The sequence below is a fragment of the Macaca thibetana genome, chromosome 8 (assembly GCF_024542745.1).
Source record: "Macaca thibetana thibetana isolate TM-01 chromosome 8, ASM2454274v1, whole genome shotgun sequence".
Taxonomy (NCBI): Eukaryota; Metazoa; Chordata; class Mammalia; order Primates; family Cercopithecidae; genus Macaca; species Macaca thibetana.
In genome coordinates, this window is record NC_065585.1 from 21,973,350 (window position 1) to 21,988,351 (window position 15,002).

Sequence of the window (15,002 nt, forward strand, 5' to 3'; positions counted from 1 at the left end):
CTTTGAAAATAAATTAGCTTGATTCTTTAAAAATATCTGAAATGTTTCCACATATCTTGTTTTGCTGGAAGATCCAAATTAACGTATCATGGGATCATGAAGTAAAAATAAAGTTTAATTGGACAGTAACCACTAAATAAGTAACACACACACACACAAGAACCCAACTAATTCATCTTGTCTACCAAAAGAGCATCTACTTTTTATAATGATCTTAATGCTTTCTTTCAGACACTTTCCTGCCAATTCTCAAAATTCTCATAGTTACCTTTTGCATGTGTAATAAGCATTCAGACTAAGACCAGATAGGTCATGATAAGATTATGCACAGAATAACAACACTCTAACTGTTAAACATCCTTTATAAAAGCAAAAAGCAGCCGGGTGTGGTGGCTCACGCCTCTAATCCCAGAACTTTGGGAGGCCGAGGCGGGTGGATCACCTGAGGTCAGGAGTTCGAGACCAGCCTGGGTAACCTGGTGAAACCCCGTCTCTATCAAAAATACAAAAAACTTAGCTGGGTGTGGTGGCAGGCGCCTGTAATCCCAGCTACTCGGGAGGTTGAGGCAGGAGAATCACTTGAACCTGGGAGGCGGAGGTTGCAGTGAGCCGGGATTGCGCCATTGCATTCCAGCCTGGTCGACCTGGTAGACAGAGGGAGACTCTGTCTCAAAAAAAAAAAAAAAAAAAAAGCAAAAAGCAAAAACCCCAATATTACCATGATTCTTTTCTTAAGCTATGATTATAAGACTACTAGCCTACTATAATTGCCTGTTTTATTGTCTATAAACTGTACACGGGTAGGGATGTGGTCTAACTTGTTATCCTTTATATTCCTACCACCTAGCACCAGTGTCTGACACATAACAGGGACTCAACAAATAAAAGGATCTTTCAAGTGAAATAACTGATATGGCCTGGCACAGTAGCTCACGCCTGTAATCCCAGCACTTTGGGAGGCCGAGGTGGGTGGATCACGAGGTCAGGAGTTTGAGACCAGCCTGACCAACATGGTGAAACCCCATCTCTACTAAAAATACAAAAATTAGCTGGGCGTGGTGCTGCGCACCTGTAATCCCAGCTACTCGGAGGCTGAGGCAGGAGAATCGCTTGAACTCGGCAGGCAGAGGTTGCAGTGAGCTGAGATCGCGCCATTGCACTCCAGCCTGGGCAACAGAGCAAGACTCTGTTCTCAAAAAAAAAAAAAAAAAAAAAAAAAAAAAGAGAGAGAGAGAGAAATAACTGATATTTGAGAACCTTCTGTTAAGAACAAGGATCGTTACCTCAAAATCATCTTTAAGATTACAGTTGAGCAGAGGCACTCTAGAACATATGTTGTAGGCTACAACAGTCATCAGAAGGAAGGATGGATGGTTGGAAAAGATATTATCAAACAGTTTCAGCCACTCCTCTCTCGTCAGCACTTCCGAGAACACAGTTTCAAGAAGAGGCCATGCATATAGCTAAAACAGATAAGGAAAAATTTATCATTTTTCTAGGGAAAAGTAAAAACAGAGTCATTGGTAATATTACCTTACATTCGATTTAAGCTATGAAAATCATATTAAATACATAATTATGAAAATAACTACCTTAATTTGGACCCTTCTTTACAGACTTTCAGGAAGGCAGTTTAATGAAGAAAAAGAATGGAATACTGTTAAAAACACAACATGTAGTATGCTTTTTATTATACTCCTTCAAGAAAATACTGTTTATATCAGAACCAACGTTAGCTTACAAAATAAGGCATGTTATTCTAAAAACCTTATGCTTCTTACCTGGGAAGTTATATCATGATCTATGAAGTGTTGCAGCAGTTCCTTGTCATGAAATGCCAAAACATTTTCTATCATACTAAGAATATTGATAGGAGGATTAGGAAAATATTCAAACCAGTGTTGACACCAATTGACTATGAAGGAAAAAAAAGAAATGTATCTTTAAATATCTTTCTATGTTATCAAAAACCCTTGCAATTCTTAAATGTATCCAATCTTTATGTTTCCAATATGTCCATGAATAATAAAAAATATAACTCTTTATATTATATGACATCGATTTTAAAATTCTATCATGCTAACATAGTATGTTTGTAGAAATTTTGTAAATTTCCTTATAGTAGTCAATGAAAAAGTGTTAATTAAAACAAACAGACACAACTTCCCAAAATACTCCTGATGACATTCTGGCTTCTGACTCCTGCTTTGTTCATCACCTAATTAACAAAATGATCTTTTTAAAAAGGGCCCCTATTAACCCTTCATTAAATGTAATCAACGTTAGCATGCCAAACTCCTCAAATTTACTAAAATTCATAAGTAACCAAAATTACAACCATATGTAACCAAAATTGTATATACTGTATCCCTTAATCCCTTAAACGTTATAATGACAATAAAAATGTCCTCATTTCGAGGAAAAGACTGATTGTTCTATAACCATGGTAACAAGGAATAACCAGTAAATAGTCACCAGGACTGGTTTTATATCTAATTGATCATTGACAATTTGTTTCAGTAAACTTGACTTGAAAACCAACCAATCTGGCTGGGTGCGGTGGCTCACACCTGTAATCCCAGCACTTTGGGAAGCTGAGGGAGGCGGATCACGAGGTCAGGAGATCGACACCATCCTGGCTAACACGGGGAAACCCCGTCTCCACTAAAAAGTACAAAAAATTATCCAGGCATGGTGGCTCGTGCCTGTAGTCCCAGCTACTCGGGAGACTGAGGCAGGAGAATGGCATGAACCCGGGAGGCAGAGCTTGCAGTGAGCCGAGATCGCGCCGCTGCACTCCAGCCTGGGCAACAGTGCAAGACTCCGTCTCAAAGTCAGCTAGTCCAAAGTAGAATAAATTCAACTAACTCTAAGGCTGACATTGACTCACTTGCGCTCTGTAATCAGTAGAACGACCCACATATTGTTCTCAAAACCATATATAAGACCATCGGTTTGTTTTGTTCAGTAAGACTATGTTTAATCTCTCCTTTACTTAATTTTTAAATTTTTTAAATTTTAAATATTGAGTTGTAGATTCATCCTTTGATAATAAGATCTCCTATCCCAAAATAGCAAAAGAAGGCTTTATCAACAGAATACTAGATTACAGTGGTTTATAAGAACTTTCCAATTCTGGAGTTCCATTATTTCACTTACTATTGATCATTTAAATTTGGGTTAATAATGAAGTCATAAATAAAACCTTGCAAAGACTGAGCTTTAAAAAATATTTCAAATTCTCTGTAGCTCTCTAAATTTTTTTTTTTTTTTTTTTTTGAGACGGAGTCTCACTCTGTGGCCCAGGCTGGAGTGCAGTGGTGTGATCTCGGCTCACTGCAACCTCCAACTCCTGGGTTCAAGCGATTCTCCTGTCTCAGCCTCCCAAGTAGCTGCAATTACAGGCACCTACCACCATGCCCAGCTCATTTTTTTTTTTTGTATTTTTAGTAGAGACAGGGTTTCACTATATTGGCCAGTTTGGTCTCGAATCCCTGACCTCAGGTGATCTGCCTGCCTTGGCCTTCCCAAGTGCCCGGATTACAGGTGTGAGCCACTGCGGCCAGCCCAGCTCTTAATTTTAAGAGGAAAATATGGTTCAGCAACTGAGTACCTGTTATGTCTCAGACACTGGCAGTTCTGAGAATTTAAAACACCACACACGCACCCAAAGCCCTGATCCTTACAGTCTTCATTAAGAGAGCATTGTTTTTCATTAGCAAAAGGATATCCTACTGCATACAGTAACCATCTGCCTGCTCTTAAGTATTTTTATTCTGCTTTGATGCACCACAAATGCATGGGTAGAGGACCTAGAGAGAGAACTGACAGATAGCAAAATACAGAGAAACGATAATTGTGTGGAGATTCTTTGCTAAATCAAAAGACTTTATGTCTTGTCATAAAAGAGACTCTAGTGTCTAAAAAAGACTTTTACAAATACATTCCAAATTATACATAGATTTGACTTTTCCTTCAAAATGTCTTCTAAGTCCCAACTAGGCTAAAAACCTAAAAGCCAAAACAATGGCATATCCCAGCAGTGCTAGTATTTAGCTGAAGTTCAGTAAATTTTTTTATTTTTATTTTTTTCTTTTTGAGACAGAGTCTTGCTCTGTTGCCCAGGCTGGAGTGAAGTGGTCAGATCTCTGCTCACTGCAAGCTCCGCCCCCCTGGGTTCATGCCATTCTCCTGCCTCAGCCTCCGGAGTAGCTGGGACTACAGGTGCCCGCCACCACGCCCAGCTAATTCTTTTGTATTTTTAGTAGAGATGCGGTTTCACAGTGGCCGCCAGGATGGTCTCAATCTCCTGGCCTCGTGATCTGCCTGCCTCAGCCTCCCAAAGTGCTGGGATTACAGGTGTGAGCCACCACACCCGGTCAGTAAATTTTTTAAAATTGTGTTTAAACTTAGAAGCATTCAGGATGTCAACAAAACAGTTGCAACTTTTTTTTGTTGTTGTTGCAATTTTAGAGTGGTACTCAGTTAACAAAACATTTATTTTGTATAAGTTACATTAGAGAAAATTAACGATGAAAAACTACTATCCCCATACAAAATAACTAATTTGTGCTGTGGATTAACAAAAACTTGCTTTTAAATTTCTATGCCAATTTATAATCCCTATAGTGTACCAAGCAAAGTTAATCTTATTGAAAATATCACCAGGACAAGGCTATCTAAAGACATTCAACAGGGTGTTAACTATATAAAAAAAGACACTGTACAGTTTAAACAAAAGTTACACAGCCTGACATTTCAATTTTTTTCTTTAAAAGAAGTGAGTGTGTACAGGAGTGTTAAATGCTTTATAGATAAGAAGAAAAACATGTGCTAGAACCAATTTATTCATCATCTTCTTCATCTTCCTCATCCTCCTTTTTCTTGCTTTTTTCAGCCTTGACGGTTCCCATTTTTGCTGCATTAGGCTTTCCTTTAGCTTGGTATGCACCAATATCCTTTTTGCATTTTTCCTTCGGCTTTGCAGCCCTCTTGTCAAAAGGCTGCTTGTCACCTGCAGTGGTGTAGCTCCACGTCTCTCCCGGTTTCTTTGCAGCATCACCAATGGATAGGCTGGATGTTCTCCTTTGATTTCAAGGCAATATTAAGAACAGAACAAGAAAAAGGCCAAAGGAGGCCTCTTGTGAGATGCATTGGGATCCTTTAACTTCTTTGTTTCCCCTTTAGGAGGGATGTAGGTTTTGATTTCTTTCATGATGAAACTTGTCTGCCTTTGGCATGTCTTCAACTTTTCCCTTCTCTTTAGCAGACATGGTCTTTCATTTTTCTGAAGCCCTTCTTAGAAGACTCTGAGGTGACTGGAGTATCTGGGTGCTTCTTGTGCTTCTCCTGGCAAATCTGCACAAAGATCGCAGGTGATGACATTCTGCCTCTCAGCTTCTTGGAATTGCCTTGCTAATGTTTCGTTCTTTTTCCTCAGTGAGGCAGAGTCACCCAGAATCCATCAGACTCACACCTGTGCCAGTGGAGAGCGCAGGGCAGGTCGTACCACACTCTTTTAAACAACTGGATCTCGTGTGAACTAACTGAGCGAGAACTCGCTTACAACCAAGAGAATGGTGCTAAGCCATTTATGAATGATTCACCCTCATGATCCAATACCTCCCACTAGGCCCCACCTCCAACATCAGGGATCACACTTCAAGATGACATTTGGAGAGGACACACATCCAAACCATATGACAACCCTTTTGGGGAATCAATTATTCACATTTTATGACCTGATAACACCAATTCTGGGAATCTACCCAAAGGAAACGATTATGTTTGTATGCGAAGATAGTTATAACAGTGCTACTTTTAATAGATAAAATGCCGGGTGCGGGGGGCAGCTCACGTCTGTGATCCCAGCACTTTGGGAGGCTGAGGTGGGCGGATCACTTGGGGTCAGGAGTTTGACACCAGCTTGGCCAATGTGGTGAAACTCTGTCTCTACTAAAAAAATACAAACATTAGCTGGGTGTGTGTGGCAGGTGCCTGTAATCCCAGCTACTCAGGAGGCTGAGGCAGGAGAATTACATGAACCCAGGAGGTGGAGGTTGCAGTGAGCCGAGATAGCACTACTGCACTCCAGCCTAGGTGACAGAGTGAGACTCCCGTCGCAAAAAAAAAAAAGAGGTTAAAATTAGAAACAATCTAAATGTCCAAGAAGATTAAACTAGTACATGCACATTATGTAATAATAGCCAATAAAACTGTTTATGAAATTTATAAAAATAAGGGAAATATATATAACATGAAGTAAAAGTAGTATAACAACAAGAAACTGCCTTAGAAGTATGGAAAAATTAGAAAAAATAAAATTCTTGCAGTTGCAGAATACATAAGTGATATATCTATAAGATGAAATACTGTATTACGCAGATTATGCAGACAATAAATTATTATAATAATTATTATTATTATTTGAGATGGGATCTCACTCTGTCTTGCCCAGGCTGGAGTGCAGTAGAGCAATCTCAGCTCACTGTAGCCTCTGCCTCCCGGGTCCAAGTCATTCTCCTGCCTCAGCCTCCTGAGTAGCAATGCTTTACAATTACAACAGTTCTATGAAGAGTAACTGTCTTTCAGTAAGTGAAGGATCTGCTTCATTCTTACTATCTAAATCCAGTCTGTATATCTTTTAAAACTTAACTATCCAAATTTTCTTCTAAATAAAAAGGTTTACATATAAATGCTTCACTTGTCTATTTTATGTTTGATACCTTAGTGTTTCACACTTTCGTGACTTAAAAGTAGAGACATCTAGAATTGTTAAATGTTGCAAAGGTGCAAAGACATCAGGAAAATGTATAAGAATCCATTCTTGATTTCATACTTTAATAAGTATTTACTTACTTATGAGAGTAGCAATAACTTCAAAACAGATGAGTTGGTTGTTCTGGAATAATTTTACGAATGGAAATGCCAAGAGTGGAAGATACGGTGTGTCACTAAAAATGACAGACCAGTGAGCTAATGCAGATAAGGTTCTGTGAATAAAATAACTTAGTATTAAAATTTATTTGAATAAATAACATATTCACATGATAAAAATTTGACACAAAAAGTATATTTGGTGAAAATTCTTCCTTGCACCCCTATCATCTAGTTCACCTCTCCAGAAGTAATCACTGTTACAAACATAAATCCTTTCTTAAAAAACCATAAATGGTAGTATACTATAAAAATTGTTCTGTACTTTGCATTTTTCGATTAATGGTATCTTGGAAATAGTTTATATCAGTATATACAGAACTTCCTTACGACATTTTACAGATGGATACGATAGCTTTGTACCGATACATCTTCATTTCTTCTTTTTCTTTTTGTGTTCCTGACACAGGGCTTCGCTCTGTCACCCAGGCTGGAATGCAGTGGCATAATCATGGCTCACTGCAGCCTTAAACTCCTAGGCCAAGTGGTCCTCCTGCCTCAGTCTCCTGAGTAGGTGGGCCTACAGGTGTATGTATGCCACTATGCCTGGCTAATCTTTTTTGTGGGTAGAGACAGCGTCTCACTATATTACCCAGGCTGGTCTCAAACTCCTGGGCTCAAGCGATCTTCCCGCCTCAGCTTCCCAAAGTGCTGGGATTAGAGGCGTGGGCCACTGTGCCCAGCCACCTTCATTTCTTTAACATGATCTCTATTGTAGGGCATTTGCTTTCAGTCTTTTATAAGCAATGCTGTGCTTAATGCCACTGTATGTACCATACAGTGTGTATCATTCTTCACATGAGAATACAGACTTGGAAATTCCTCAAGTGGAACTGCTGAGTCAAGAATACGTGCCTTTGTGATTTCGAAAGTCAGCGCCAAATCAGCCCCCACAGAAAGTGTCTACTTACATTCCTATGACTCGCCTAAAGGGATGCCTGTTTTTCATACTCTTGCCAGCATATTATCAACCATTTTTAAAAAGCCTTTAATCTAGGTGAGAAATGGTACTTCAATGTAGTTGCAATTGGCATTACTCTTTCTATGAGAAAGATTAAGCATCTTTTCATGTTTAAGAACCACTTCTAGGCTGGGCACAGTGACTCATGCACGTAATCCCAACATTTTGGGGGGTTGAGGCAAGAGGACTGCTTAAGCCTAGGAGTTTGAGACCAGCCTGGACAACAGAGCAAGACCTCATCTCTACAAAAAATTTTTAAAAATTAGCCAGGTTTAGTGGCACATGCCTACTACTCAGGAGACTGAGGCAAGAGGATTGCCTGAGTCCAGGATTTTGTGGCTGCGTGAACTATAGTCACATCACTGCACTCCAACCTGGGTGACAGAGCAAGATCCTGTCTCTAAAAGAAACACACACAAAAAACAAAAATAAATAAAAAGAACCATTTTACCACTGTGAACTGTACGTGAAATTGTTTATCCATTTTTTTTACTGGCTGGTCCTTTACATGTTTATTTATATAGGGGCTTTACACATTAAAGAAACCAGCCTTTCTTTTCCCATGTTTTGCATATGTTTTTTTCAGTTTTACACGAGTCTTTGTTTTGGGAATTATTTTTACATGCAGAGATTTTTATTCTTATTAACCTCTTCTAGATATGTCATACTTAGAAAGGTCTTTATTACTCTGGGATTATAATTCTCTCACATGTACTTCTAATACCTTTACTGTTAATTTCCTTTTTTTAATTTTTTGTTTTGAAATCGTTTTAGATTTACAAAAAAAAAACCCTGCAAAAATAGTAGAGTTCTTGTATACCTTTGACCTAAATTCCCCTAATGTTAACATCTTGCACATAGTACAATTATCAGTACTAAGAAATTAACACTGGCACGATGCTATTCACTAAATTATGGACTTTACTCAGATTTTACCATTTTTTCCACTGATATCATTTTTCTGTTATTTCTTTCATTTCACCAACCCCAGATTCAACATTACATTTGTTTTGTCTCTGTAGTTTCTTCCAATGTGAGAGTTCCTTAGTCTTTCCTTATTTTTCATGACAATGCCATTTTTGAGGAATATCAGTTATTTTCTAGATTGTTCCTCAATTTGGGTTTGTCTGATACTTATGATTAGAATGAGGTTACATATTTTTGGCAAGAATTTCACAAAAGTGATGTGCATCATACTGACGTCTTATTACTGGTAATTTTATTTATTTAATTTTTGAGACAGGTTCTCACTCTGTTGCCCAGGTTGGAGTGTAGTGGTGCTATCATGGCTCAGTGAAGCCATTGCACTTCAGCCTGGGTGACAGAGTGAGGCCCTGTCTCAAAAAACAAAAACAAAAATGAAAACAATAATTTGATTATATATGCCTAGTGGGATATAACCTAAGGACAAAAAGAACTATAAAAGATATTTTCGACTGCTTTCAATAATCATAATATTCACATTGTTATTATTTACAGTTACATAGTTTTTATTATATAGCATACATATACGAAGTTTAAAAACCATCGTGTGACTGTGTGTGTGTGCATGTGCGTTAAAGAAAATAAGGAATTATGTCAACGCTGTTAGAAATCAAGATTTTTAGCATAAGAAAAAAGATACAAATATAAAATCAAAGAAGTTATGCAAATTTGTAATCTTAAATCTGAATTGAAAATATTAGTATGAACTCCTGGTTCTATGCACTGAAAAGGCCTCTATGTTCCATCTGAGTTCATAATCAATACACTGATCATTCTGGGGAGCTCCAGGGTAATCAGTCCACTATTCTGAAAACTGTTAAAAAAAAAAAAAAAAAGATACCAAGCATTTAACGTGCCTTTCCTACATGGGTTGTATCTTCCAGTAACCAAATAGTTGATCCTAAGAACTTTTTCTTTGGAGAAATTTCCCGGTTTATAAAATGAGAAGTAGTAGAATTATATTATCACTGTTTAGATAATCTCTGGTGAAATAATGGATCTAGGCAATAATCATCAATGGATAAAAACATCACCAAAAGAGAGACAGCCAGATAGGAATTATAATCCGCCTAACAGAAGTACATAAAACCACCTAGGAAGTTTTCTTGCAAGCCAAAGAAACAAATACCAAAGGGGGGAAATAAAAACCTTCACTCAGATCAAGCCCCTAGCTCTAACTGTCAGTTTATAGTAAATTCAGGAGAAAGAGAAACATGTTAAACAACACCATGAAATAAAATCAGCAAAATCCAGAACATAGAGGGCCGTATGGGTTAAATGACCTAGTTTTTTCCAACAAATAAACTGTAAGGAAAAACAGAGGCATCAGAGTCTATAGATTAATCTCAGTGGCATATCAACCAAATGTAATGTGTCCATGTTGTTTGAACCCTGATTTGAACAAGTTTACATAAGAAAATGTTTTAAGACAATCAGAGGAATGCTGATTGAATATCTGAACATAATGAAGAATTATTAATTCTTTTTTTGTGTGTGAGTATGGTAGTGTACTTATGTTAAAGAAAAAGAGTCCTTATTCTTTAGGGATACATATGTATATATTTAGCATGGGGAGTGTGTGTATGTTGGGATGTGGGGCGTAGAGTGAGTGGGAATATTCGCCCAACGTGATTGGCTATGAGTTGGCAATTGTTGAAGCTGGATGATGGGCATGGGGATATTTGTTACATTATTTTTTATTCATGCTTGAAATTTTTCATAATAAAAATTATTTTTGAAAAAAGTCTTCGACTCTGGAACCTGGGCTTAATCTTAGCTCTCTCACTGCTGTGACTTGATCATATTTCCTAGTCTCTCTATGCCTGAGTTTCTTTACCTACAAAATAAGTTAAATGTGCCTAACACATGAAAAGCATGTTAAAGGATGAGCTACTGTTATTATTAACATTTACTGGATGCTTCCTAGGAATGGACTCTAGCATATGCATTCTCAAAGAGATTCTCATCTCATTTTCCCGATAGTCTTATGATGTTGGTGTTATTACTCCCACTTTTAGATAAAAAAATTAAGGCTAAGAAGTAAAATAACACGTCCCACATCACAATAATTAAGTGGTAGAATAAGAATTCAAAACTAGGTCTTTTGCCTTCGAATTCAAAGCTCTTTCCACTATGCCTCTTTGTTCTTTTTTTTTTTTGAGATGGAGTCTTGCCCTGTCGCCCAGGCTAGAGTGCAATGGCGCAATCTCAGCTCAGTGCAACCTCTGCCTCCCGGGTTCGAGCGATTCCCCCTGCCTTAGCCTCCTGAGTAGCTGGGATTACAGGTGCCCGCCACCACACCCAGCTAATTTTTGTATTTTTAGTAGAGATAGATTTCGCCATGATGGCCAGGCTGGTCTCCAACTCCTGAGCTCAGCTGATCTGCCTGCCTTGGCCTCCCAAAGTGCTGGGATGTTCTTTTAGATTAATCTGAAAGAGTCTTATTTTCTAGAACACGATGCAAACTAATATTCACATGTAATATATGTGTATGTACATTTTTAAAACTAAACCAACATATCACATAAGGATAATGAAACCGACAAAACAATATCTTATAAACAGGAGATTTTAAAACATTGCAATTATTAGTTACAGGTCTCATACACGTTGCTGCAATATACAGAACATACCTCTGTAATACTCTGAGCAGTTTCCTACTTTTGATGGGGTATTTCTTCTGAAGGTTGAGAAATGTCACATGAGTCCCCTTATCTATGAGGCTACTAAATGCAGTATGATTTTCAGGCAGTTGCAGCAGAGAACGCCAAATGAACATTCTGAAATAAAAATATATTTTAACCCCCCAAACTGTTTTTGAGTAAAATTGATGTAACATACAGAATTTAAATGGTACCTGTATTTTGTTGGATATTCACCATAGCCTTTTAATAAGATTTGTAAACGCTTTTTGTTCAATCCATCTGGTAACTCGTTCTATAAAGAAAAAGATAGTATTAATAAATGACATGATCATTAAAACTGAAAAGGTGACAAATGGTAATCTAGTCCACAGTACTTTCCAACTTTAGAAAACAACACATAGTAAGACATATTTGTGTGTTAGAGGTCTTTTCCCCACTCCCCTCTCTCCCTCTCTTGAGCATGCATACACATAGCCAATAAAGTTCATGATATAGTACCTTCCCTAAACGAGCTCAACAAACTTTTTCTGTAAAGGGCCATGATGTGGTTTGGCTCTGTGTCCCCACCCAAATCCAAAATCTCATCTTAAATTATAATCCCCACAATCCCCACGCGTTGAAGGAGGGATCTGGAGGGAGGTGACTGGATCGTGGGGGTAGTTCCCCCATGCTGTTCTCGTGATAGTGAGTTCTCACAAGATCTGATGGTTCTGTAAGTGTTTGACAGTCCCTCCTCCACATATTCCTCTCTCTCCTCCTGCTGCCTTGTGAAGAAGGTGTCCACTTCCCCTTCAGTTTCTGCCATGGTTGTCAGTTTCCAGAGGCCTCCACAGCCATGTGGAACTGTGAGTCAATTAATCCTCCTTTCTTTATAAACTGCCCAGTCTCAGGTAGTATTCTTTATAGCAGTGTGAAAATGGACTAATAAAGGCCAGTTAGTAAATACCTTAGGTTTTGTGGGCCAAGAAGAAAAATCAAGATCATATATTTATATATAACTACTTAAAAATGCACAAAGCATTCTTAGCTTGAATAGCTGAATTAGGCCCATGGGCTGTCATCTGCTGACCCCTGCATCAAGAGCAATCCATTCTGACAGCTCCTCCCCATCTCTCTTTCCTTAAAATTCTAAGCAATTCCAAGCATCAAAGAAAGGTCTGGCAGAAAAACATGCGGGAGTACATTATTTTATCCCAAAAGACATCAGCTCCTGCTGATAGTCCCTTATATCTAAGACTTTTAAGTCAATTTTTATCTTAATAAAAAATATTGTATAGAATTTAGGATTATAAAGCTGTTTTCATATATTATCTCAACTGGATCTAACAACTCTATAAAACAGATGAAATGTCTTCCTTTACTTGAGAAATGGGAACATCAGAGAAGTTTGGTAAATTGCTTATGGTCACAAATCTGCTAAATCTTGGCTCAAGACTCGAAGCCAGACTTTCTGATTGTGTTTAGTGCTCTTTTTACCACAAGAAACAGGTAGTCCAATGTAAGAGAAGGGTGAAGGGAAAACCCAAGATGATGGTGAATGAAGATACTTGAGGGCCATGTTAAAGGTATAGAAGGCAACTAGAGCAAATGAGAGCAGTATGATCCAGGAAGACTGCCTTCGTCATCAAGATACCTGCTGCCACTGAAGCCTCTTTTTAAACAAAGGAAAATGTGCCCTGGATAGTTTGGCCTCAATTTGATCTGTTCTTGACCATGAGCTGATAAAGTTCCTTCTTTCCTTTCCAGGTGCTAATGCAAAGATTAGCTGAGGACCTGCACTTCACCCCATCGAAGTGTTCTACTTTGACCTACTTCTTAGAGCTGGCAATGGTTTCCTCAGAAGCAGCTCCATTCCTCAACATATTTCTGCAGGATATCCAGATTTGATCCACACTACAATGCTGCCAGATACCCTGACATGATGAGCCTTTTAATGCCCGAAGTTACTCATGACCATTCCCACCAGTTTTCCCAGAAAAGGTCCTGCAAACTCTGAAGCCAGAATATCTCAGAGATACCATTCAGCTTATCTTTGCAATAAAGCATTCATTAAATAGGAGCAATATTGCCCAATCTTTACACAACTAGGCTAGGCTTGTGTCTGCTATTCAGTTTTTTTCTTTAAAGAAATAATCTTTTGTTTAAAGTTACATGAAGAGGTTATAAAACTATAAAGAAAATCAAGGGCATAATTAACACAAAAGCGAGGACAATGGTTATATATATGGGGTAGGGAGAAAATTGTGATGGGGGATAAGCACACAGGGGGCTCCAAAGCTACTGGTAATGCTCTATTTCTTCATGTAGAAATGGGTATATGCAGAAAAAAGTGAACACAAGCCGGTCTGAGCCTGCTACCCTTAGAAGACTTACTTGCAAGGTCGGCCTTTGGCTGGTGTCTAGAAGTTGAATTTCAGGAGAGTTCTCACTACCCCCAGAACCAATAAAGAGTGGCTCATTGTGTTTAAACTGTTTGTACAATGTGGCTTATGCTGAATGCCCGCCTTCCTTCTGGAACTCTGAAATTTGAAACCTGTTAAAACAGGGTATCTACAGAACCAGCTTCTAGTAAAAGTCCTGGGCACCAGGTCTCTAATAAATTTCCCTGGTAGACAATACTTCACACGTATTGCCACACTTCATTGATGGAGGAATCAAGGATGTCCTGTGATTCCAGTGGGAGAAGATTTCTGGAAGCTTGTGCCCGGTTTCTCCTGGACTTCACCCCATGTGTCTTTTCCCTTTGCTGATTTTGCAAAGCAAAATCACTTTCATATATTATAGCTATGAATATGACAACATGCTGAGTCCTAATAAACCACCAAACCTAAGGATGGTCTTGCAGGCACCTGGCACAGGATACATACGTAATCTTTTTTTACTTTTCATTAAGCTGTAATCTGTTTTAGATACTCTTCTGTGTTGCAAGTTTTACAACTAAAAAATGCTTAAAGAAAAAAGAAGTTACAGCAGTCCCTACTTATTTGAGGAGGAAATGTTCCAAGATCCCTAGTGGATGCCTGAAACCTCAGTTAAGTAGCTATTCTGGGGTGGGCGGGGGTAAGAGAGAGAGAGTGTGGAATGGAGCAAGAAGCTGATGGTAATATTCCAGTTTTTGATCTGGGTGCTGGTAACATAGTGTGTGCATTTTGTGAAAGTTCACTGAGCTGTATACTTAATGTGTACTTTGTATATGTGTGTGTATATATTTGTCATTAAAAAGTTTTAAAATCCCTTGAAAATAATGTAACATCTCTATTAATAGCTATATTTTCTTTATTTCTCAAACTAATATGGCTGGGTGTGGCAGCTCATGCCTGTAATCACAGCACTTTGAGAGGCCAAGGTGGGAGGATCACTTGAGGCCAGGATTGAGACCAGCCTGTACATAATTTCAGTTACAACTTTATTCTCTTCATTTATTCTCTTTCTTTAATTCCCAAGAGAGGGAAGAGTGGTGATGGCTTAGGAATCAC

The 15,002-nt window shown here is 38.4% G+C and overlaps 1 protein-coding gene across 7 annotated transcripts in view; it reads right to left on the reverse strand.

Moving 5' to 3' along the window:
- Positions 1-15,002, reverse strand: part of TBC1D31 (TBC1 domain family member 31) — a 72,074-nt gene that overhangs the window by 21,831 nt on the left and 35,241 nt on the right. For all 7 annotated transcript variants that reach the window (XM_050801519.1, XM_050801516.1, XM_050801512.1 and 4 more), the window contains 5 exons: positions 11,739-11,818; positions 11,515-11,661; positions 6,859-6,992; positions 1,782-1,915; positions 1,284-1,463 (listed from right to left, as the gene is read on the reverse strand). In XM_050801519.1, coding sequence (XP_050657476.1) covers positions 1,284-1,463; positions 1,782-1,915; positions 6,859-6,992; positions 11,515-11,661; positions 11,739-11,818 — 675 coding nt within the window. The remainder of the gene's footprint in view (positions 1-1,283; positions 1,464-1,781; positions 1,916-6,858; positions 6,993-11,514; positions 11,662-11,738; positions 11,819-15,002) is intronic.